General features: G+C 31.2%; 2 protein-coding genes across 2 annotated transcripts; one reads left to right on the forward strand and one right to left on the reverse strand.

The window, feature by feature from the left end:
- Positions 1-1,347: 1,347 nt before the first annotated feature.
- Positions 1,348-9,284, reverse strand: LOC139517431 (uncharacterized). Its single transcript, XM_071308440.1, has 4 exons — positions 9,144-9,284; positions 2,859-3,059; positions 2,447-2,608; positions 1,348-1,463 (listed from the first exon to the last, which is right to left on the reverse strand). Exons 1-4 carry the CDS (start codon positions 9,213-9,215, stop codon positions 1,458-1,460), a joined length of 441 nt encoding a protein of 146 aa, XP_071164541.1. The 5' UTR covers positions 9,216-9,284; the 3' UTR covers positions 1,348-1,457.
- On the forward strand, positions 9,280-26,465 carry LOC139517430 (coiled-coil domain-containing protein 170-like). Its single transcript, XM_071308439.1, has 12 exons — positions 9,280-9,685; positions 11,825-11,904; positions 12,741-12,801; positions 13,785-13,880; positions 14,775-15,031; positions 15,874-16,021; positions 16,585-16,770; positions 17,310-17,630; positions 17,966-18,166; positions 19,117-19,533; positions 23,739-23,975; positions 24,290-26,465. Exons 1-12 carry the CDS (start codon positions 9,428-9,430, stop codon positions 24,611-24,613), a joined length of 2,586 nt encoding a protein of 861 aa, XP_071164540.1. The 5' UTR covers positions 9,280-9,427; the 3' UTR covers positions 24,614-26,465.
- The last annotated feature ends 936 nt before the right edge of the window (positions 26,466-27,401 follow it).

The following is a 27,401-nucleotide window of genomic DNA, read 5'->3' on the forward strand; positions in this document are numbered from 1 at the left end:
ATAAAACAAAAAAGAATGTTCTCCTTTTTTGTGGTTTAAAGTTTCTTTAAACAATGTAGATGCTGAACAAATATAATTTACAGATATAACCAATACCAAATATTCACATTATTTTTTCAAAATAGTCACAAAGCCATAAAAATGTGCAAAAAAATATAAAAATACTCATAACACTTTGGTTTTGTACACTTCATGAGCAGAAGATTATATAATACAGTCAAATATGAACATATACCCACATCAAAGTATCATACTTTACATGAATTTGAAGAATATCAATCAAAATCTGACAAAATAAACCAACTCATTTTTGCTGAGTTATTTCCCTTTCAAATGTTAATTTCCATAAGGAATTAAAAATGCTGATTTTGAGTTTTCCTCAAGTTAGATTTTATGGGACTTTTTTCTGTGTATATTTGGGGCTTAATGCTAAAGATTAAACTAAAACATTTTCTGTTGCAATTAGTTCTTAGTTTGACTGAAGTAATATGGGAAATGTTTAATTTATTATTGAAGTGGGTTTAAAATTTGAATAAGACAGCTGATAATTTGTTAAAGAAGAATTTCATAGAATCCTACTGAAATTAGTCAGAAATAACCAATTCTATAAGGTTGTGGTGAATCAAACAAAGGATGGACAAGAATAATAAAGTTATAAAGGGACATTACTGAACAACAATCAAAGTGCCCCTACCCCAATTTGTACTTGATCAAAGTTTTGTGGTAATAAGTATTGTGTATAAATTTTATAAAGTTTGGTTGATGCAATTTTAATTTAGAGAATAGAAACGAAAAATTCAACAATTTTCCATTTGTAATTGGCACAACTCTATAAAATTTAGTGCATCCCCAAATTTCATTCTTGATCTGTATTTTGTGGTATAAATTAGCATTGTGTACAAGTTTTATAGCACTTGGTTGAGACAAAAAAAGTAAGAGAAAGGAAATGAAAAATTCAGAAATTTTTATGTTTGTAAAGGGGCATATCTCTAGAACAGTTAAAGGAACGCCACCTAAATTCAAACTTGATCTGTGTTTTGTGGTAATAAGCATTGTGTATAAGTTTCATAGCATTTGGTTGAGGCAAACTAAAGTTTTTGAATGGAAAACAAAAATTCAGTATTTTTTTTGTTTGTAAAGGGGCACAACTCTAGAAGATTTAAAATGATGCCAACAAAATTCATGCTTGATCTGTGTTTTGTGGTAATAAGCATTATGTATATGTTTCATAACATTTGGTTGAGGCAAAGTGAAGTTAGAGAACGGAAACCAACTTTGGGACATACCGACAAGGGTAAAACTTAATGCCCAGAGAGGGGGCATAACAAGTATAATATGACATAAAAGTGTACAACACATTTAATAAAACTCATTATCGATCTATCAACTTTATATTTGTCTCTTTTAAACAACTGACATGTCCTCCACGTAACATACTTATTAGCTCTCTCTTTCTTTTAATACTGAAATGATAACAATGAATAATATAAGATATGTATAATGTTATCTAAATCATGGAGCCAAATCTAAATATAAGAAACATGCATGAATCCATGAATTTTCATATTGCATTGTAATTTTTTTTTTTTTTAATATCGTTCATAAAGAAATGTTCAAACAGTTATGTCTTGACTGCATTGCAGTAAAATCAAAGACAGCAATGTGATGGAAAGACAACTACTTTTTGTACACTTAAATCTTTAGTTTTGTATGTAGTTTTTTTCTTCCACTAGAGTTTTGAATGTTCTCTTGATATCTTCTGCCACAAATGGAGTAGGATTTGCTTATCCTTCCAGAGCACCTGTGATCACCCCTACTTTTTGGAATGGTTTCGTGTTGCTTAGTTTTTAGCTTTCTATGTTATGTTTTGTGTACTAATGTTTGTATATTTGTCTTCTTTTTTAGTCATGGCATCACATAGTAAATGTAAGAGACAGCAACCTAAATACAAAAATATCCAAAAGTCATCTAGATGTTAAAACTTTTAAGTTTTTTTTGCCAATTTTCAAGGGACACAACCACTGGTCCGGCTTGTATTTCAACGCAAAATTTCATTCTGACATGTTTCTGACAGCATTGCATTTACAGTATTTGTAGATAACAAACAGTCTGTGGATTGGAATTAACAATGGGATTAAGGGATTTTAATACACTGAAAATTGAAATGAATTATAATCTATCAAGATAGAGGGTTAGGTCAAGTAGCACTGTTGTAAATTTTCTGAACACTGCTTTAAACATCCAAAGTTTAGAAAACAACAAATCAATACAGTTTTTATTACCATATTGTTTAAAAAAGTGAAACATTTCCCTCAATTTTTCTCCTTAGGTTATTGAGGTATGTTGTACATGTATAGCCCTGATTTTACAGCCAGCTCTTACAATGCACAGCAACATATTTTTTATTCAAGAAAGAATTGCTGATAAAAAACACTTTTCATCTTACCTTGACTTTACCAAATCTTTCCCAGTCCATTTTTCTATTTGTTTTATTCCAAATGTATATATTGAAACACATTCCTAAACCTGCTATGATGTGTACAAGATAGTACATTACTTTCTCTCTTGGCTTGAAAAAGAATACTTCAAGACCGGCATCATTCTGTTTCTACAATTCATAAATAATATCAATTACATGCATATGAAGCCTTGTTTAATAAAATAACATAAATTGTGATATCTACAGATTATTTGAAATTTTTTTTAACTTGAAGGTCAATGAAATGTAACTCTAACACTGAGATCAAACAACAGACTAAACCTAAATCTTAATACTGAAAACGATGAGGGAGTCTAGGTTTCCAAAGTCATGCTTTTAGCGACATAAATAATACAGACTAGACAAAAAATAAACCTACTATGTTAAATAGAACTTCGTCTTTCCTTTTCCTGTGTACTTTGTTTCTGTATCTGTGCCATGCGTTTGTGGTAATACCTGTTGCAAAACCATTTTCAAATGTATCAGTCACACTGTAAGAGGTACTACTTTCTCTTGTTTGTGGCTGTGAAGAGGCAGCTGCTTTTGGTGTTATTTTAGGTAAAACATATGCCTGTACTCCCTGTAAAAAAAATAATTGCATAGCTAAACTACTGATTATTTCTATTGATGATTAATATTTTAGATGTTTATCAGGCACCCAAAACTTCCACAATATGATGCAAAAGACTAACCAATGTTAATAGTGGGCTATTTTCACTGAATAATCTCAAAATTTTGATATAAATTCTAAAACACATTTTTAAACTAGATACCCTAATGATCATTGTGGTCTAGTTTAGTTCAATTTGTCTATGTAGTTTCAGAGAAGAAGATTTTGTTAAAGATTACAAAAAATTTATGAAAATTATAAAAAATTGATTATAAAGGGCAATAACTCCTTAATTAACAATTTTAGTTCCTTTAAAGAACTGGAATGCTTTATCAATATTCAGTCACTATAACACAGTATAATGATAAATGAACTTTTAAATTCTTTTAATGATTTACAATAGTCTATTTGCCAATTCCCGTAATTGACCTTGTTATTAGAGATCCCTTTTTTTGTTGTCTCCCATATAAGGGACATACATTTTTATTGACATTGGAGAGCTAGAGGGAAGAGCAAATTTACCTGTGCATAATGTGAGTAACCTTTAAGTTTTTAAAATCTTTTTAATTACATTAATTTGTTGTTTAGCTAAATACTTTTGTCACCAGCAGAAGTTATTTTTCATGAAAAATTAGTTAAACCACTGATTCATCACTTTTAACTTCTCATGCTTTGCATTGGGAAAAGCCAATTCTGTTTGCTATGGAACCAGTCTTTGATTGACAAAGGGAAGTAATTTGTTTAAAAAGTGTGTAATTACAGAATCAAACCTGTAATAGGCGATTTGCCAATTCCCGTCAATTGACCCTGTTATTAGAGATCCCTTTTTAGTTGTCTCACTATGAGGGACATTATTTTGTATTTACAATGGGGAGCTAGCAGAAAGAGTAAAAATACCTGTGCGTAATGTGAGTTATCTTTAAGGTTTCCAAATATTTTAATTACATTAATTTGTTGTTAAGCTAAATACTTAGTTGAACTGCCGATACACCACTCTCAATTTGCTATGCTTTGCATTGGTAAAAGATTATTTCGTCCGGTATGGAACCAGTCTACGATTAACAAAGGGAAGTAATTCGTTTAAAAAGTGTGTAATAAGAGAATCAAATCGATTATTGGCAAATGGACTATTGTCAAAGGACTAACGGAGAGGATCATTGTTTTTATTAATTCCAAGCGGACTAGTTTACCAAAGATTGATTGATTGGTTGATTGTTGGTTGCTTTACGCAGCATTAGCACAGTTTACCAAAGAAAAACGTTTTTATTATTAATCCATCAAAGACAAGTATTACAACTATCCGAGAGAATAATATATATTTGAACAATTAATGCTGAGCTCCAAAACAAGCCCTCAGCCTTCAATTATTACCATGTGTTTTCATAAATTTCAAAAATACATATATGATAGCGCATAAATATTCGAATAAGTTTATTAAACTCTAATGCCCTAAATATTAATATATTTTTTTAAGTAGGTAGAACGAACCTAGGGCAAACTGACTCTATGGGCTAATGAACTCAGGGCAAACGGACCCAGGGCAAACATGAACATGTTATCATAGGTAGTACTTCATTTGCCACAGCGGTTTACCCCAGGTTAGCCATACTCGCCGGTCTTCACTCACCAGCTAGCAATCAGCCGGTCATAAAAGTATGGCGGGAAGCGTAATTTTAGATAAATTGTCGGAATTTGAAAGGTGAAGATTTAATTTTTTTCAATCAGACTAGATTATATGATACTGCATTGGTCAACTTTGACGATAATAAATTGCCATGATATATTTTATTTTCAAGTTTATAAAATTTATGTCGGAGAAACGTTTTTATGATGAATAAGGCAGAAGAAAAAAAGATTGCATTTTAAAAATATATATTAGCCCTTTCAACGCTATACACAGCATATGCCGCGATGACGTACGCCGTTCGCCACTGCTATTCGCGGCATATGCCGCGATGAAAACGGATTTTTCATTTAGACTCTTAAGCCATTCGGTTTTCATTCGGGTTCTCTCTAATTTTTCCTCGTTTGAATCTAGGATATACTAGGTCTCATTTGCGCTTGAAATCCCGGCAATTTTTATAGTAAAATCATGCAGTAGAAGGAAAATAGAAGGAAAATAAAAATAAATATTTTGACAAATGCAAATGGCGGAAATCGGAAACGAAGCTGTAAATATGGGAATATTTCAGCATTTCTATGGCGAAACTAACAACGAGGATTAGTTAAAAGGTTTCTTGTTATCTCAATGTGTTTATTACATTTAATTCGTGTGGGAAATATGATTTGATCGATCATTACGAGACGTAGAAAAAGGGGGGAAAACGGAGGTTGACTGAAATTTTTTAGGACGGAGCTATTTATTTGTGCCACGATTACATAATACGTTGTGTATGGTGCAATACGCTACGGAATCGGTCAACTGGTGTCTTCTTTATTATATGGCAGATAAAACAACAAAATAAATGAGGACTAAAAGTAGTTTTTATTCAAAATTCAACACAAATGTAATAAATTACACCTTTTACCTGTTAATTACCTGAAAATGCAGGTAACCTGATAAAAATTTCACTAAAATAATGGCATAACATTACAGTTCATGCTCTCCTGAGCATTTTTCATGCAATAACTTTCTCTGTATCTCATATAATAAAAAAGATACAGCAGTCTGAAAAGGAAAATACTGTTCTAATGAATGAACACAAAAAAAATGCAGCAGCAGCAGCCATTTTTCTATTTTTTTGTGTAGCGTTGAAAGGGTTAATTTAGTTAACTTCGGCATTTTGACTTTCACTTTCAAATGGACGTCAAGTTACGAGAGAGTTCGTGGTCTCGAGACCCAAAATATGCAAATATTTATATTTTTTCACCTCCCTTATAGGAATCAATGATTAACATTTAGTAGCAAACCATGATTTTTCACCTCCTTTACAGGAGATCGGTATGAAGCATTTAGTTCCGACCACGTTACAATCGGAAGCTCTCTGACATTTAGATAACTTACATCGTAAATAAACGAGGTGTTACATTATGGTCATTTGCATAAATCATCACTGTTTTCTCGTGGTCATGTGATAATCTTTGAAAATGAAAGGCAAAATGCCGAAATCGATGGGTCACTGTGAAAACTGTCTAATGATGAGAAAATAAAGGTTGGCAGGTAGTTGAAACTTACATAAATGAAGAGATAAATGAACCAGATGCTCCGCAGGGCGTAGCTTTATACGACCGCAGAGGTTGAACCCTGAACAGTTGGGGCAAGTATGGACACAACATTCAAGCTGGATTCAGCTCTAAATTTGGATTGTGATTAAATAGTTGACACAGCATAGGTTTCTGACACAGAATGAATGTGTTCTAATGAACTTAAAATTTTTTGTTTTCTCTTAGAGCAATTCACTATGCTGTTGAATATTAATCCTCTCAAAAAAATGTTTGAAGAAATTTTCTTTTTTATTTATGAAATTTCAAATGAGAAAAATTGAACCCAATTTTTTTAATCACATTCCCCTTTCCCTTATTCCAAAACTAATCTCAATTAAAATTTCTAATGGAGTTTGCAACAATAACTACTCATTTAAATACATCATAAAATATTAAGATGTAAAAAAACTGCTTGTTATCACTGAATGGTAAAGATTATTTTAATTTATCAGTTGGTAGTAAAAAGTGAATATACATTGTATATTGTATATAACAAAGATTTAAGTTGATTCTGGACAAAGAAAGATAACTCCAATTAAAAAAAATCTTGCTATTGTACAATATTTTGCAATTAGATATTTCTTGCTTACTATTCTGGACAAAGAAAGATAACTCTAATTAAAAAAAAATTTGCTATTTCACAATATTGTGCAATTAGATATTTCTTGCCATTGCGCAATACTGTGCAATTGAAAAGACTTGCTATTGCACAATACTTAATATAATAATTTTGGATCCTGATTTGGACCAACTTGAAAACTGGGCCCATAATAAAAAATCTAAGTACATTTTTGGATTCAGCATATCAAAGAACCCCAAGATTTCAATTTTTGTTAAAATCAGACTAAGTTTAATTTTGGACCCTTTGGACTTTAGTGTAGACCAATTTGAAAACAGGACCAAAAATGAAGAATCTACATACACAGTTAGATTTGGTATATCAAAAAACCCAATTTATTCAATTTTTGATGAAATCAAACAAAGTTTAATTTTGGACCCCTATTTGGACCAACTTGAAAACTGGGCCAATAATCAAGAATCTAAGTACATTTTTAGATTCAGCATATCAAAGAACCTAACTGATTCATTTTTTGTCAAAATCAAAGTAAGTTTAATTTTGGACCCTTTGGACCTTAATGTAGACTAATTTGAAAACGGGACCAAAGGTTAAGAATCTACATACACAGTCATGACAGTTAGATTCGGCTTATCAAAGAACCCCAATTATTCAATTTTGATGAAATCAAACAAAGTTTAATTTTGGACCCTTTGGGCCCCTTATTCTGTTGGGACCAAAACTCCCAAAATCAATACCAACCTTCCTTTTATGGTCATAAACCTTGTGTTTAAATTTCATAGATTTCTATTTACTTATACTAACGTTATGGAGCGAAAACCAAGAAAAATGCTTATTTGGGTCCCTTTTTGGCCCCTAATTCCTAAACTGTTGGGACCTAAACTCCCAAAATCAATACCAACCTTCCTTTTGTAGTCATTAACATTGTGTTTAAATTTCATTGATTTCTATTTACTTAAACTAAAGTTATTGTGCGAAAACCAAGAATAATGCTTATTTGGGCCCTTTTTTGGCCCCTAATTCCTAAACTGTTGAAACCAAAACTCCCAAAATCAATCCCAACCGTTCTTTTGTGGTCATAAACCTTGTGTCAAAATTTCATAGATTTCTATTAACTTAAACTAAAGTTATAGTGCGAAAACCAAGAAAATGCTTATTTGGGCCCTTTTTGGCCCCTAATTCCTAAAATGTTGGGACCAAAACTCCCAAAATCAATACCAACCTTCCTTTTGTGGTCATAAACCTTGTGTTAAAATTTCATAGATTTCCATTCACTTTTACTAAAGTTAGAGTGCGAAAACTAAAAGTATTCGGACGCAGGACGACGACGACGACGACGACGACGCCGACGACGACGACGACGCCGACGCCAACGTGATAGCAATATACGACGAAAAATTTTTCAAATTTTGCGGTCGTATAAAAATGAACAGATTGATGCCCGATTTATATAATTCCAAGGCCGTCAGTCGGCACCAGAAGCGACGAAGCAGCGCATCTATTTTGGGTGGGCAAATATCCACTTTTTGATATGGGACGAGCTCTGACGTCCCACGGCCCCAGCTTGTCTGACAAAACAGCCGTTGGCATCAGAGTAATTTCTGACTACCTGGTACCCTTTCCCTTGTAAACAATACACCTTATCGCTATTTAGACCATTCTGGGAAAAACATTCCGGGAAAAACAATCATTTATACAACTTCCTGTTTTGAGTCACCGACCGAAAAATGGAGGTCATCAGTAGTGAGCTGAGGGAGAAAAAACTTTAGAAAGTGATCATCAAGAAACTTTGATATAGTATGATCCCCTTTTATCGAAATTAAAATTAAAGTAAAAAAATATTTTGTTTGAAGTATTTACGGTAGTTTAAACAGGTCTCATTAAAAAGTATCATGCATGGTGCATTGTTTAAACAGGTTCCCAGATAACTTCAACTGGATGAAAAAGTTGTGTAGTTTAGAACTTATCCGGAATGGAATAAATAGCGATTAGGTGTATTTTTCAGATTGAGACCGTATCGACCTTCAATGTGGGCCGAATCGACTTGGACCGGAACGACTTGTGAAGGTCAAGGAGTCAAGATAGACATGAAACTTTAGGAAAGGAAAACTTAATCGGACACACAATCCCGAAACTTAAAGAAAGCCGGAAAGGGATAATTTTTAATAAATTGATACTCATGGTTGTGTGTTCATTGAAACCATGTTCCTTTGTCCTATGAAGGAGAAAAAATCCAAAGAGCAATAACAACAATTAGCAGTTAAAATTTCAACCTGTGGTCTGTATGCTGCAAGTTGTGATGACGCTACCAGTCTTCCACTCAGTTGAGAAAATCGGTAGGCCATTATGTCTTGGTAAGATGTGAGTGACCTTCAGATATACGACCTCTTGAAATCTCGTTGAAATCTCGGACAGGTGCTCTTCCGCTGTTCGTGTTGATTGTGTTGCTATGCGCTGTTAACACAACGGAAGACAGAATATGCTCGGCTGTATATGACAACGAATAAAACATCAAAATATTGATTAATAATTCGTGAAAGAGACTACTTACTTGAAGATGGCGAGCTACCTTGACCGGCTTGAACGCGAAGGCTTACCTTCAATTCACAGAAGTACGCATAATCATAGTGAAAGAAGAGTTATTTTCGATGACACTTATCGATCCAGATCTCCGAAATGTCGTTCAAATTCACCGACATTGCGTTCAAAATCACCGATACTGCGTTCAAGATCTCCAACAGCTATATCTGATTCACTTATTTCTCCTAGACCACCTTCCCCATCTCACAGACATGACAGACGATCATATACAGAGGTAAATATATTACAACGCGGGTTTGCAAGTTACATGCTTCAACTGGTTTATTTTTTCTTAAGTAAATAGACATACTCTTCTTTCTTAAGTTGCTTATATCATTCAAATTATATACACCACTTAAAAAAGAAAGTAAATAATTTTGTTGTTTTGTAACATTTAAATGTTATTTTGAGTTGTATAAATTTAATGATTTATTAAAATATATATGTAAGAGGGTAGGAATTTTCCTCAAGCATGAAACTGAAAGCCCTTTTCATATCTCAATTTGTCAAGTTATCCTCTGTTTTATGCCCCGCTGTTTCGGAGGGGGCATTAAGTTTTACCCTTGTCCGTCTGTACGTACATCCCAAAGTTGGTTTCAGTTCTCTAACTTTAGTTTGCCTCAAAAAAATGTTATGAAACTTATACACAATGCTTATTACCACTAAATACAGATCAGGTTTTAATTTTAAGGGTGTCACCTTTACAGTTTTATAGTTATGCCCCTTTACAAATGGAAAATTTTCGTTCTTTAAAGTTTGCCTCAACCAAATGTTATGAATCTTATACACAATGCTTAATACTACAATATTCAGATCAAGTTTGAATGTTGGTGCCGTCACTTTTACTGTTCTAGAATGGAAAAATTGCTGAAAAACTTCTAAACTACATGTATCAATCAAATGAAGAAAAAAAATTGGAGTTACAAAATGTATCTTCCTGAATCAACTACATTTGTGTGTACAATCAATACTTTTTAAAATCTTCATTGAGAATTGGAGGTATCTTTCATTGTCTAGAATGGTAGTTGAATCAATTAAATCCAATGCTTTATACAATACAATATTCAATTTTACTATCGACTGATCATGATGAATTAAAGCACCCTTTACCATTCATTGCTTACAAGCACTTGGATTACAATTCTAGGGTAATACCCGTTTACAAATGAAAATTGCTTAATTTTTTCGTTTCTGCTCTCTTAACTTAAGTTTGTCTTAATTTATTGAAATGTATATATAATGCTTATTACACAACTTAACTCAGTTTAATTTCAAGTATTGGCAACTTCACTTTTACAGTTCTTGAGTTATTACCCTTTATAATTTTAATTGCTAGTGGGGGCATCATCAGTGTCCCTATGGACACATTCCTCATTGATTTATCATTGCAATTGGGTGCCAAATATATTTAAGCTCCAATAATTATCATCAAACAATAAATCCTTTACATAGGTATAAGAAGATGTGGTATGAGCGCCAATGAGACAACTCTCCATCCAAGTCACAATTTGTAAAAGTAAACCATTATAGGTCAAAGTACTGTCTTCAACATGGAACCTTGGTTCACACAGAACAGTGAGCTATAAATTAAAGGGCCCCAAAAATGACTAGTGTAAAACATTCAAACGGGAAAACCAATTGTCCAATCTAAGATACAAGATATCTCTGGTTGATTATGATACTGGGTAGATGTCTCATTGGCAATCATATCATATCTCTATATTCATATAAAGAATAGATAACAATGTTTTAAACTTTAATACTTGGACCTTTTGTGTACATTGTATTAGCAAACATGCTGCATTTAACTGTTTTAAAACATGAACAAAATCTAACAGTAGTAGCAGTGATCAACAGTTTTAAAAAAATTATGCTGAATATGATTTGAAAAATATACTAACAAAGTATGATTGACTGACATTTCATTTGTATTTTGTTTTGGTATTTGTTCTTAGTCTTATTTTAGAAGGCACAAAAAATAAATACATGTACATGTATGTCAACATCAGCTATATGAATTACCTTGACTTTCTGTTGCAACAGTAAAATATAAGAACATAAATCTAGTAGACTATGATTTGAAAAGCAAGCATGTTTAAAATTGGTGAGATTGTAACTGTCCTGCATGTCTAAATATATGTAAAAGTACCAAATGTTAGCTTTAGCATTGTAGGTGTCTAGAATTTATATGCATTTGTGTTACATGTAGTAACAAACAAAATGCTGGACAGTATAATGTTATAGCATCTTCAAAATAAATTTAAAAAATTTGAACAGAGAGGACCTTTATTTTAAACAGTATTGTCTAGAATTCTTTTCTATATAAATATAAACATGTACATTAATAGAAATTATATAAATCTATATTTTGTAGTTACAAAATGTACAAGATCAAGTTAGAGTATTTAAAGATGAGCTGACAAAGAAAGACGCACTGATACAGCAGTTAGTCAGGTAACTATTTTAGATATAAATATTTTTGGTTAGTAAAATTCTTATGCAGTGTTCTCAACAGTTTTTTTTTTAATAATATCACCATGGGTCTTTTGGATTTGCAATCTTTTCTTTGAAATCAAGTTATAAAACCAAATTTTTATTTGAGAATATATTATTTTGTCAATGTCAGTAATAATTTCTTTTGCTTTTCAACCACTTTGCTGGTCCCAAGCACTATAATGTAGGGGATCAATGGCCTTGTCATGCTAAAGTTTTGAAAATTTGTCTTTGCTGCTGCATCTCTGCTTAACACTTAGTATTTAGAAGTAAGAGCAAATGACTTGATCAGCATGTTAGTCTAAAAATAAAATTGAGAAAGGAAATGGGGAAATTGTGTCAAAGCGACAACAACCGGACCATAGAGCAGACAACAGCCAAAGGCCACCAATGGGTCTTCAATGTAGCGAGAAATCCTGCACCCGTAGGTGTCCTTCAGCTAGTACAAAATAAGGTTCATAATTATATCACATCAACATGTTCTTATCGTGATATGTAGGTATGCAATATTTGGTAATAGGAGTTTTAACATCAATCAATCAATTTTGACACCAAATTCCTATGGCAACAAATCACAGTACACAACATTATTATAATTAATTGTTATTAAATTGGAAATTCAGCATGATTTTAAAATGATTTTTAATTAGAAAATGGCCCTCAAGTGTACATTTAGTAATTTTTTAATTATCTTGATGGAAAATTACCTGTCTGTACAATAAGTATGATATCGGTATAGCTTTTTCATTAAATTCTCTTTACTGTCTGTAAAATTAATTGTATGGTTTTATTTGTAGTATGGAAAATGTTCCAAAATCCAGTTCAGTTCCAATGAGATCTGGAGCTGATAACTACAGGGTGAGCTTTATGTCATAGCTTTCAAACGAAACATTGAATATATATATATTGTACAGTTTTATAAAAAAATGTTCTGTATCATTGCAGAAAGGGACAATAAGTGATGTATATGAGACAATATTTAAAAGACATTTCTATGGAAGCCTCATTTTTGTACTTTATTGTATTCATTGAAATCTCCTTCTGCAGCCCAGGCTTCTGACAGGGAGAGGAAATCTCACAAGTTATCTCCCTTTCACTTAGTATTACATGTATTTCAATTAAATTACTCTTCTAGGCCTGTGTTGGTCATAAAAAAAATGCAATTGCAGATTATACTTTTATTGTTTGTGCAATATAGATATACATGTTAATTAAGAAGATGTTGAGACAACTCTTCACCTGAAGGGTCAAATGAGCAAAACCCATACTGCATAGTCAGCTATAAAAGACCTACGCATACAATACAATAATACAATGTACAATAATAACATTTTAAACATTTGTAAGATATCATATAATCAATATGATTGAGTTTTCTTTCTACTGACATTTTACTTTAAATATTTACATTATAACTTAAAGACTTTTAAAACCAGTTTCATAAAATTTAAACAAAAATTACTAGTGGTACATGTAGGTAAATTGAACACATGTATAACTTTGTAATGAAAAAAATACAGCTACAAAAATTTAAACGTAAAGGAAGCAAAATACATTTCTAGTTGATACTTGTACATGCATGTACTGCACAAAAAGTAAAAGTCGGTTAAGCAAAACAGAAGAATTCAGCATTTTAAAGAAGAAATGTGTATTGAGGGTTTTTCTAAATGTTTATAACAGAAAGTTAATCTTGACTTTTTTTCAGTTAGGTATTGCTAAATAATAAGTTTATTAATGATGTTGAAAATAAATTAAAATCACTAATGTGAAATGAAATCAAATTTGAGAGATGATGGAAATGATAAAGTTTATGTTATTACAATAATTCTTCAATATTTCAGCTAGAAACTGTTTATCTTGGAGACAGACATGCAGTTGAGTCAGCACGCAGTGAATTAGCATCACTTTCAGTCAAATATGATAAACTTTGTATAACTGTAAGTAGTTTTCAGTCAAATATGATAAACTTTGTATAACTGTAAGTAGTTTTCAGTCAAATATGATAAACTTTGTATAACTGTAAGTAGTTTTCAGTCAAATATGATAGACTTTGTATAACTGTAAGTAGTTTTCAGTCAAATATGATAGACTTTGTATAACTGTAAGTAGTTTTCAGTCAAATATGATAAACTTTGTATAACTGTAAGTAGTTTTCAGTCAAATATGATAGACTTTGTATAACTGTAAGTAGTTTTCAGTCTACCTGAAGCTCAGTCATATGTGTTGTCTTCTCTTTTGCTTTCATGAAAAGCTGGAGAAGGCAAAGTTAATTCACTTTCATGTTAATTATTTAAAATAAAAAAGAATTTTTCTCTCTTATATTATATTGAACATCATAAAAAATTGTCTAACTTTTAAATCTGTTTGCTCTAATGTCACTTTCAGAACTATTGCCTATTTCTTGTCAGCCAGTTTTTTGTTGGGGGAATTCAGAGTATATTGTCCTCCGTCAGGAAAACTGGCTGTCCCTGTGTCAATTAAGGTTGCAGTGGTACCACCTGTCATGTGGGGGGGGGGGGATTAACTATTTAACTAGACCACTCAGGCCCCCTTTGTAAATGAAAATGCCCTTTACTAATACTAGTTTGGTATGCAACAGTCATTCTTAGGTTATCTAAAGTGTGCGATTAAAACATGAAGTTTTCAGTTTTAAAGAATATAATTTACAAAATGTTTATTCTTATGAAGTGGCCTGTATGTGTCAGTGTTAATATCACTTAATTAATTTTTGATTACATGAATAAATTTGTAATTTTTATCATCAGTATTGATAAAAAGGATATAGTTTATCCTGGAAATTGTTAAAAGTTCTGGACTGATGATTATTTCAGGTGAAAAGTATGGAACGGGAAATGGAAGAAAAAGATGTTCATATCAGGGAATTAAAGACTCTTTATGATACCAGTAAAGAAAACGAATCTAGACTAACTTCCCTTTTAGAGTCTCATAAACAACAAATCATAGAACTAGAAAGTCGTACAGGGTCATTTCAGTCAGCTGTAGGTCGTAGTGAATTTACTGTCTCAACTCTCCAGGAACAAAATCGTCAGAATGCTGATAAAATAGTAGAACTAGAAGCCAGAATAAGGTAGGTATTTAATTTTAGTATTCACATGTTTTGACAATAGAAAAATCCATGAAAATCTAGCAACAACATCAAGACTTCTGTTAGCATCAATAGAAAAAATAAATTCAGCATCATCTGCAAGAATAATATAAGTGAGACTTTGCCATAGTGTTTAACACTTTAATATAGAATGCAGCCTTTTAAGGGGACACTTGACATTTTCATATTTATATAAAAAAAAATATAGATAAATGGTACCATACCAACTGTTTTATAGATAAAGGACATATATTAATACTTATACAATATTAATTAGGTTCAGTTTGACCTTTATAGGAAAAAGTCATGAGATACAAGTTAGATTATTGAATGGCAAGCTACCTACATTTGTACCTTCTTCCTTAAGAAAATGAGAGTTAGTAAACCCCAGCCCCTATGTTGTCTTTACTTTCATGTAGATGCATCCCCTATAACTTATCATCATGCACTAATATGTAAAGCATCTTCTAAAAGTTGACTTAGGTGGTACTAATCACCTTGACTAATTTGTCCGTTTAATTTTCATAAAATTTTGACAAAGTATTTACTTTGACCCTTTGACAAAGATATAAAAAAAAAATTAAATTTAAACCAACCACTTAATCAAATAAATTTCATTGGTTATATAGCAGTTTGACAAAGACTAATTTTGGTCATTGAAAAGCTTTATATTACCTTAACAATAGAATGTGATAAAAACGTTCACCTGATTTTTACAGAGTTATCTCCCCATAGTTTTATGTACCATCTTAACTGTTAGATTAATTAACTTGAAATATTTTTACAAAAAATCATTTATATTCTTGAACCTTTTCTATCAACAGAGAACTTTTGGAAAGCAGAGAGGGAGCAGATTTCAGGTGTTCACAAGTAGACAGGAAATATAGTGAACTTATGAGACAGATTTCCAGTGTTTTGAGAATCGAAGAATATTCTTTTGAAAGTCTTTCTGTAGATGACATTTCACGTGGTGTAAGTAGCTTTATAACAAAAGACATTTTTAGTTTCACTCAGACTGTGTTCAATGATCAGACTATTAGGCCACAATTAAAAATATTTTGGTTTGCCCAAACCCTACCCAGAGGTTGAGACAGTGGGTAGGTAGGTTGGCATTTTCTTTTTTTTTCAAAAAGAGAAATTAAAGTATCAGGTGTTTATAAGTCTTCATGCCTATCTGATTAAAAAAAAACTTCTACAAATCAGGAAAATAAAAGAATTTGAGTAGGCAGCTTTTTTCTGGGTAGGTAGCGTTTGGGCAAACAAACCTATTCTTTTTTATGGCCTTACATTGTACACAAAATGAATGTCTTGTCATGAAATATAATAAGCATACCAATTTTATTTACCAAGTATCATTGATCAAACACATATAATCATAATAACTATAATCAAAGATCATTTTAGACCCTTTAGTATAAAACTTTAATAAACTTACTATCAAAAGTCTATCTACTAATAATTGAAGAAATTGAAGAAAGCAATAGTCCTAAAAATTTACACACATTTAGTTAGTGTTTTAATATTTAATATTGCAGGTTACAGATCTAGTTCAAGAGAATGCCGTGCTGAAGGGTAAACTTGTAACATTAAAAGAAGCACTGAACAGTACAGAACTAGAAACAAAAGCCAGCAGGGAGACCATAATGAGACTGGTGTCTGAAGTTGGTAAAGAACAGAAAGTAGCTACTAGATATACCTCAGATTTGGAGAGACTTAGAGTGGTAAACTATTTTAAAATGCTTAAAATTTACAAATGTTTACTTGTTTACAATCAAGAGAATACGCTTCCAGATACATGTAGTTCAGTTTGATGTAATACATATATACTCTGTATTTAAAAAGCTAAATAACATTAAGATAAGCTTAAGGGATTTCTAAATATTTGATTTTTTTTTAAAGATGGTTAATATACATGTATAGAGAAGTTAAGATAATTTCAAACTATTTTTTTAAATTACTGGAGGGAAAAATTGAACGAGCTTGAATGAAATGAAAATAAACTATTTACTGCAAGTCCTTGCATAAGCAGGTGTCATGTTCACTGAAATCAGTATCATATATTTACAATTCAAGGCATTCTCTCAACATCATATTTGGATCTTAAATCTTTTTTGTCATATTAAAGTGGAACCTGATGAAATGTATTCCAGAAATATGTTCTGACACACACTGAAATAAGTATTATACTTAAAAAATAAGAATGAACTGTACCCCCCAAAAAATGTGGTATTAATAAACATTATTTGTCTTCTCTATGTAGGAAAGAGATGAGGCAGTTGACATCAGACGGAGTCTGGAGAGGGAGGTAGATGTTCTCAAGGAACGTTTGGTGGCCGCAGAGAGAGCTGCAAGTGCAAACAGATCAGAAATTGATATGAGAGAAGAGAGGATGAATAGAAAAGAAAGAGAATTGAGAACTAACATTCATGACATCCAGTCAGCTAAGAGTTCAGTCAGATTGTTTATGGAACAAATAGCCACTTTGTTAAGTGAAGTGGATGATTCTGTGTTAGAATGGTCAGAAGAATCTATCAAATCTAGAGTTGCTAGTTTAAGATCTCGAAACAAAGAAATGGTTTCGGTAGGTTTTATTTTAATTAACTGGAGAGATAAATATATTTTGAATTGCACATTCCTTATTTCGGTTGTGTTTACCAGTGAATCTCTAAATCTTATACATGTATTTGGAATAGTGTACATTTTTACCCCCAAATGGTTTGTCTTTTATATTTAACAAAACACCTGCATAATCTGTGTTTCTGCCTGAGAAAAAAAATTAATTCAAGTAACTGTTTTCAGATTTATATAGATTAATAGTTTTATAGCCTTATTTGGATTATTTTAGTCCTTTACAAGAGAAAATCGATAGACCTGATCATTTTAAAGATTAATGCATAATCAAATTATTTCTTCTAGGTAATTGAGTCATTAGAGGAACGAGTCAGAGCCCTCACAGAACAGCTAGAATCACAATATGAATTACATAAAAGTTCTGCAGCTAGAGCCAGAAAGGCTGAATCTGAGGTCGCTGATTTATTTGAAAAACTACGCAGTGCTGAAGGTGAATTATCAGCTGGTGATGTCTTGAGAGATGGGTTCAGGTCCGATAAGGAAAAGGTATGTCAATTAGTAATTCTGTATCATCATATGAAATGACATGAAACTGGCATGTATAAATAAGTTTTTTTTAAATTGTAATTTTAAAATAATTGATATGATTCAGTAATATTTAATAATTATCTTGAATTTTCAAGGTTTTGAATATTTCATGTAAACCAATTTTAATTTAATTCTTAACCGTTGTGTTTGTTGTTGATATGGTGTTATGCCAACAAAGGACAATATAGTAAAATGTTCCCTCTGAAAATGCTGAAAATCAAAATTATTTGGTAAAAAAATACTTCCATTTTATCAAACAATTTCTTTAAAGTTTAAATTGTAATTTTAAAATAATTGATATGATTCAGTAATATTTAATAATTATCTTGAATTTTCAAGGTTTTGAATATTTCATGTAAACCAATTTTAATTTAATTCTTAACCGTTGTGTTTGTTGTTGATATGGTGTTATGCCAACAAAGGACAATATAGTAAAATGTTCCCTCTGAAAATGCTGAAAATCAAAATTATTTGGTAAAAAAATACTTCCATTTTATCAAACAATTTCTTTAAAGTTTACATTTAATTGTAAAACTGTATACCAAACCTCTATAGCTTGAGAATAAATGATTAATATTTGATGTTGGTCTTAAAATTGATACCAGTAATTTTTACAGTACTTGAAACTTGTGCCACCTTAATTATGTAAATGTGTTAGAAAATAGTCCAGCCATTCAATCACAGATTGAACCTCAAAAATTATATTTATCCCATCAAAAATATAGTTATATATATTATAGTTAAAAAAAACGAGGCTTCTTTCTATAAAATTTTTTAAATTAGTCGGGCAAATATGATAGTTTTAGAAACAGTGCCTCCACCAAAGTGTAATATAAAAGCTAACTTATCTTGTAAAATTCTATCATTGTAACTCATTATAAACAGTAGTTATTGTCTTTATTTTACAGTACATGAGAATGCTCCAAAGACTTGGTCAGTCACTGAAGATGGACAAAATTTCCTCTGATTTAGGATTTGATTTGACCATTGACGCTATTATATCAAGGGCTGAACAACTAGTCAAAATGGAAGCTGATACTATTGCAGACAAATCTACACATATCTATAACTTACAAAGAAAGGTTAAGTCCTTGAAAGAGCAACTGGAAAGCAAAGACCTTCACCTTGATTTAATGAGGAAGAAAATGACCGGCATGGAGGAGAAATTGTTAGGAAAACATGTCATTGAAAAGGAAAGAGATTCAGAAAGCTACAGAAATCGTAAATTAGAGAAATTGGTTGAAAAATACAAGATGCAATTACAAGATGCTTCTCAAGAAATCATAAATCTCAAAGCTCAACTACTGGGATCCAGTGATATCAAAGTAAGATTATTAACTTAAAGGGAAATTCCGCGATTTTTTACTTATCATCTAATTATGTTCATCTTAACATAAAAAACACATTTGCAAAGTTTTAAATTTATATTCCTTCTAATAACGGAGAAAATCAAGTATTTGTAACTTTTTTGGTTGAATTCTCGAGTGGGTCGTGACGTATTAGCCCGATTTATTGAATTCTGGGAAAAAATAAAATCTGTTTAACTCTTATAGCTTATCGACAATATACGTAATTAAAAGCGCACAGCTGACGAATGGTCGAAGTTATAAACCACAATATAAGAATGAACGAAAGTGAATATGCATATATATACCGTTTTGTATTGATTGAATTAAACTCCTATAAAATTATCTCTAGTAAATGTTTTTGAATAAATTTAATTAATTATTGTTGAGATTTTTTTCATAAAATATTTATTGAACATTTTTACTGATATTGAAGTGAACTGAAAATATTTCAGTTCTATTTACCGTTATTGTTTTGATAATCATTTCAATGCAACTAATGTGTGAGCAGAGTGTGTATATTATTTTGTAAAGGTCACTGTATATTTCTCGGCTTGAGGTCAATTCGTTTACCTTGTAGCTATTTAGCCGCAGGTGTGAGTTCAAGCGTACACAGGTATAAATGTTGTTATTTGGAAAGGATAAATAGAAAGGATTAGAGTATATGCTGTCATGATGTTAATACACTAAGATTAAATACACGATGAGAATAAAGATACAATAATTAAATTGTGTAAATTAATTGAAAATAAAATTCAGATTCGTAATTCCGAAAGTGTATAAAAATAAAAGGAAACAATTTTTGATTACTTTCTTATCGGCAATTGGCGTAAAGATTCAAATATGAAGCAAAAAATAGTAGTTTTAATCTTTAATAAAAACTAAATGCAATATTACCCAATTTGATATACCATTGTACATCTGTTTGATATCATTGACTTTACCGGAATTTACCGGAACTTTACCGGAATTTCTTATAGACTTGTATTCAAATCTGGCTGTGTTTAAATGCTAATAAAACTATTGCAATTTTAAAGTTTTTAATTGACAAAAAAATACAACATACAACATGCATAATTTTTTTTTAGTTTCTTTTTAACATTTTATTCTTACATAATTAAATTCATTTGACAATCATTTACACGAACTTTTTGTGAAAAGAATACTAATTATCTAAGCTAAGGCATTATATCTTTTGAGGATTTTTGAGGATTTTTTTTAAAATTCTATGATAATAGTTGTGCAATGTTGAACATGATAGCCGTCATTAATCCAAATAAGTAATACAGTAGTTGTAATAAAAGTTATACTTTAGTCATGCATTACAGATATTGACGAATTTATAATAGTTCGTTCATACATCGTTGTTCATGAAACAATCATTATTAGTATACATGTAAGTTTCCTGACGTATAAGAGCCATTGAGGATGAGCTCCAGAGAAATCAGACTAGTTGCGTTTCGTTCGTTTGTTTGTTGGGAAAGGAGAGGAAATGCAACCGCTTGTACAGATAAACGACAGAATTACCATACAAGCATTTATAGTCAACACAATCAGAAAGAGTTCCCATCGTTAGACGGGGAATATGAAGGCTTCCAAGAATGAACAAGTGACATGTCGAACAGTTAGAGAACAGACTATCGACATCGAACGCTTGTTCTTGATATTTGAAACTGTATGCATATATATACGTATACGTTTATGATATAGTGATGAGTTCTGACAAAAACTAAATTCCTTCATGGTTATATCTTGCCATACGTTTATATTGGTTTGTAAGGTGATTACTCAAAATCGTTATTTGAAAATCCTGTTTGTGAGATGTAGATTCATTTCAATACAGAAATTTCGTCTATATATTTCACAAGTGTATAACACGGAGAAGCTCTGAAGGTTCATTACTCCCATTTTGTTTGGGTGTGAACCATCGATGTTTACAGCAATATCAAGGAATAAGGTGATGATGGTAGAAAGAACTATGGGCGTCATGTGGCAAATATTACATGCATATCGGACAATGAGTTGTCAATCTGTATGAAAAGTTTTCCAATACAACCATATTATTGAGAAGGAATGTTTACATGCTATACTCTCGTACTAGTATTACAGGGTTCTTGTGGCGTTCACCTTAGACACACATCGTTTTAACGATGTTTAAAAAAAGACAGAACCAATTTAATGTCATATTTCCCTATTTTTTAAATATAACTAAAATTCTTTTATCTGACAAGAATATCCCTATTTAGCGAACAAGTAATTTATTCTTTTTTCGGTTATTGAATACCAAGAAAGAAAATAAATCCCGAAATTAATTTGAAACTTTGATACTCAAAAGTTTCCCAGCAAAATATTCACATCCCCTGGGGATAATTAGTGTTCGTCCAGTGGCATATATAACAATTGTGATGACGAATTCCTTCCTTTGTTTGAGAACAATCTTATTGAAATATAAATCTGTGATTTTCCTAGGTCCACAGCTTCAATGAACCAAAGCAAAAGTTATACATCGACCTGTATTTAAATCAAATTGGTTCTCTTCTTCTTTTGGTATACAACTGTAGTCTATCGACATTCGATGATTACATACTGTTGGCATACGTTGGCTAGTCTATTTACAACACTTTTACCCCTATTTATTCAAAATATATGTTTTTTTCTTATGTTCAATGTATACACGTATATATTTTAAATTGCGCTATAGTTCCGTAACTTTATATCCAGTCGTATAAACGAATCGTCGGCAAGTGCGTACATTTTTTTAAATCAATATTTCTGGTCTGTTCCAATCTGTCCTTCACTATTGACAATGACTATATATTACATTTTCCCAAATTCACCCTTGGAAAAAATATTTAAATAGATTTTAATTTCATCAAATCTTATTTTTTGGGTATTATTTATATATTATGAATTATATTCTTTACACCAGAAATGTTATTTATAAACAAGCGTATGAGTTTAGTAATGACAAGTAAGACAGAGTTGTATATTATACATATGATAGTTCAAAATGGAAAGTTATAAGTTATAAGTTATCAGCCGTGTACACTGATCAATACCTGCAGAAGTGAAACGATGCATGAACTTGCAAGCCCGACAGGAAATCGCTTGAATACCTGGACGTGTCACCTCACACCCCTCACAATACCTTTGGAAGTAATACCTTTAGCCATGCTGGTGATCAGATAAGGGAAGATCAAAATATATTTGAAAAAAGTTTATTACTTTAAAGAATTATGAACAAATTAGATTTTCAAAAACAATTTTCACGGAACACTTATTTATGATTTCAACTTTGACTTTTCACCTAATTCCAATATCAACAGTTTAAAAACAACAGACCATGGTAATTTAAAAAAAGTAAGAATATTTTCCGTATCAAGTTAGTTAGTCGTATTAAACAACCGTACGATTGACAAGATATCGACACGCAATTACGACTACATCGGTTACTGTAGTTTTGTTTCTTTGTGGTTTATAGACATATCGTTTTTATTCATCGGGAAAGAAGACAAGATGGCGGATCTCGGAGAATTGATACTCTAAATTTAAAATCGATGGTGATCGCTTATCTAGCGGAATAAAACTTTAATATCTATGAATTTGAACATTTTTATACAGAATGAACATAATATCAATTTTTGATTTTTTTGCGAAGTTTCCCTTTAAGTAACTGTCATACAAAATGTCTTTTCATAGTCGGATCCAGGGGGCTCCAGACCTGGGCCCTTTTTGTTGGAAAAATTTGGGTTATTATATAAGGTATAACTAAAGCATGACTGGAGCGGATAAGGTCAGTCAGTGACAACCACCCTCCCACCGCCCCATCCATTTTTCTGATTCGCCGCTGCTTTTGCTTTTGTTTGACTTTGATGGTACCATTAAATGTTTGGATCATTAGAATATACGTTTATTAAGATTTTGCTTTCTAAATAGATATGCCTTAGTTCTTTTTCATTGTTGTATTTTAAATCAAGTAGGTTGCTTTTTTTAATCAGAAGAATGCAATACACACATTTTATATACATGACAAACTATGACATTATTAACTCCCAAAAAAATATAGTATTAGCTATATATTATATTGTGAGGAAGCTGTACCATAGCAGTATTTATCCATTTTTGACATAAAAAGTAATAGCTGGTATCTTTTTATGAAACTGACATTTATTTATTTTATTCAGATGAGAACAATGGAACAAAGACAAGAAATTGATGAATTAGTAAAGCAGGTAGAAGAACTAGAAGAATTGAGGAAGAGACAGGCCAGAAAGATCGGTGCTCTCAAAAATGAACATAATTCATATGAATCATCTTCCAGGGAAAAGAATGTTGTTGCTGACAATGCTGTTCAGGCTCTTTCAAGTGAACTCAGAACAACAAAGAATTCCCTACAGACAACACACAATAGAGAGAAACAAGTAAGTGTTATATTAACTTCTATTTATTTAAAGAATTCCCTACAGTCAACACACAAATAGAGAGAAACAAGTAAAAGTTATAACTCCTATTTATTATGACATTCTTCGGACCACTTGTGAAGGGAAGTGATTATTCCAGGTTTTTTGTCAATGTTGAATTTCTAGTAATCATTTGCATCACCTAACAGTTACTTCAAGTTGTCTCATTACTGCTTTTGTAGAGATGACTTCATATTTCATTTATAACATTTATTTGTCTGTGATTTTACAATTAAGAAAGTATTTTAACCAGATTTGTTTTATTTTTATTACAGCTCCTAGACTTCAGAAATGTCATCTGTAGAATGTTGGGTCTTGATATAAACACACTTGCAATTCCTGACTATGAAATCATCTCACGGTTAGAAAAACTTATCCAAGCACATCATACCCATGCATTTACTACCATGAGTATGGAGGAGGCATTAGCAGACATGGAAGATGGCTTTGTCAGTGGCTATGAAGACTACAGACAAACTGTTAATACTTCAAACCAGACCCAAACAATACAGAGATCAAGAGAGAGAGCAAGACGCAAGGCAGCAAGAGCCCGTGCACGATCAGCTTCCCCAGTTAGAAGAGACCATAGAGTTTATTGAATTCTTTAGACATTGTTGTAGATGAATGGACTTAAACTGTAGATCTTCCCTGTGTTAGTCAGTCAAAAATCAGGAAAAAAAAAGAGAAAAAAAAATAAATTAATATGTACACTTTGCTAATGCATTTATACCCAATCATGGGAAAATGAGCTGTTTGCTAATAACAAGATTATACTACCAAAGAGGGTATAATCAAAAGGGGTAAATGTTTAGTAGAAAAGAGTAGAATAGAAAGAAAATAAGGGAAACTAAAATGTCTTTTTTGGCAACATTTTGAACAGATTTTCTAAGAGTTGTGTTGTCAAAAAGTTATTCCTGGAATTAATTAGCCCTTTTCACAAAATAAATTGACTGCAAGTGAAATGTCAAAAAAATTATAAAAAAAGATTTATGAAATTGATTACAGAATCTCATTTTTGAAGTGCTACTGATTAAAATAGATTTATATGTAGTCAACAATTAAGCTTAATTTGCTTTAACAGAGGTAAATTTTACTCTTTTTAGGTGCCAAATTTTTAACAGCTTTAGTTATTGTACTATATATCAATATTTTAAAGGAACATTACATTTTTATAAGTACTTTTTAAAATATTGCTCAGAATGTTATCAAAACTGACAACATCCATGATTTTATTATTGTTATTTATATCAGTAAACTTATTGTTATTTTTATATGTTGACATTATAGTTAGTTTTTATATTATGTATGATTTTATATTTCATTTAGACTGTCTTATACAAATTCTATCATGTATTTTACAAACTACCCTTTTTCAGTTACAAATCAAAATTACCTGTTAGATACTGTTCAGAACTATTGGAATTGAATGATTTCAGAGTGGACTTTAGGTTACATAAAAGAGATAAAGAAATTGTCTTGAATGACTTTGCATTAATTATGTGCAATTTATAGGTACAATAGAGTAAAGAATTAAACTACAAGTAGATACTGAACATATATAAACATACTTACAAGGTGGAGGAATTTATATACAAAAGGAGTCAAATTTTTTTCGATAGCTTTAAACTGACTGGGTTATCCTTTTTATCATATACATAATCAAAATGATTCATTTGCAATTTTGTTACACTGAAAAGTTGGAAACAACCTAGTGTTTGGGGCCAGATTTCACATATGAATTGACACAGTAAAATCATCAAAAGGAGGGAAGTGCCCCCTCACTTTTTGAACATTGATTATAGACATTGATTTTGATTACAAAAATCAATTATCATTTTTTTAACAACTTAGCAAAAGCATGTCGTTCTGTTTGAGTCCAAAAACATCATCATAAATATCTAACCAGCAATTCTTTACTCAGACATTCTAAAATTTAAAGAGTTATATAGCAATAGTAATTATGTTTAATGTAGACCAAATAAATTTAGTAAAAATTAACAGTGTTTATTTCAACATTTAGAATCTATGGCAGTTTATTTTTACATTCCTGAGTAGTTGCTGTTGTAAGCAATATTTTCATACTTAAATCAAAATGTTCTAGGACATCTGCTCATGTCTCCTTTTTTGTTTTTATTTGTGCATTTAAATGTTCTTTGTAATAAATAGTAAATCTTTTAGGGCAGCAATTATTGCAGACTGGATACCGGTTCATTTCATAAAATATTTACCTGACAAAATTTTAAATAACTGGAGTTAATGCCCTTTATCCAACAAACAACTTAGAAACAGCATGTTTCAGTTCAGGGAAATGAAAGGTGCATTTGTAGTAGATGTTTTATTCTGTGATATTGTTATTTAAATGTTTATATGTAGGTCCTTTATTATTATTATTTGTACATATTCCTTCATGTTTACATCTCTTACTGTCATTAAATAACTGCCATTTTATAATTTGTCTTTTCTTGTTAGTACCAACTAGACTATAGTGACACTTTTTACCCACACATGAAATAGACTTATGTTCTAGAGCAATTCCTTTATCCGAGCTCACATAATGAAACTAGATGAAAGAAAAACAAAAATTCAATGATAAACGATTGCTAGGTTTTCACCCAACATACTATAAGTGTCTGTAGTGGCAATCTGAAATTAATGCCTAATCCTGTAAAAACAAAATATATATATAAGATGACCAAAGGACAGACTATGCAAAGTAAACTAGCTTTTTGCAATTGTTTTTTGAACTATTGAGTCAACTAACAATATTGGTAGATTGAGGCAACTTCTTATTAAATTGATGGAATGATTACCAATACATTCTATGTAGGTACAGAGATCACATCTTGCATTGATTGGAGTCCTAGCAATATTATGCATGCATTTTCAAATATCATATCTTCATGGAATTAGTAACTTTTGTGTCAATCTGGAAATAAAACTGAATGGAAATACAGAGAAACATGGAAACTTTTTGAATTTGTACACACATTCTGTAATTGGTCGTCATAATATTGAAGAGATCTTTTTTTTTTATATTGTAAAATCATAAGCTTTTGCAGCCTCCACAAAGCACAGCTTATTGTTGCTACCAAATTATTATTCCAACAACACATTGAGTCATGATTACACAAACATACTTACAATAAAAATAAAGCCCTGACTTAATGTTCCAATTGCAATGATATATAAAGATTCTACCACTGCATCGAGTGTAATACGATATTTATCCACTTGAGACAATTAAATAATCAAATTTAGAACGCGAGGCTGGCCGAGCGTTTTAAATATTTAAAATTTATCTGTCGAGAGTGGATAAATATCGTATTACACGAGATTTGGTGGTGGAATCTTTTTCTCTAATGATTTTCAAACAATACGCAGGCAAAC

This window comes from Mytilus edulis, chromosome 3 (assembly GCF_963676685.1).
Source record: "Mytilus edulis chromosome 3, xbMytEdul2.2, whole genome shotgun sequence".
Taxonomy (NCBI): Eukaryota; Metazoa; Mollusca; class Bivalvia; order Mytilida; family Mytilidae; genus Mytilus; species Mytilus edulis.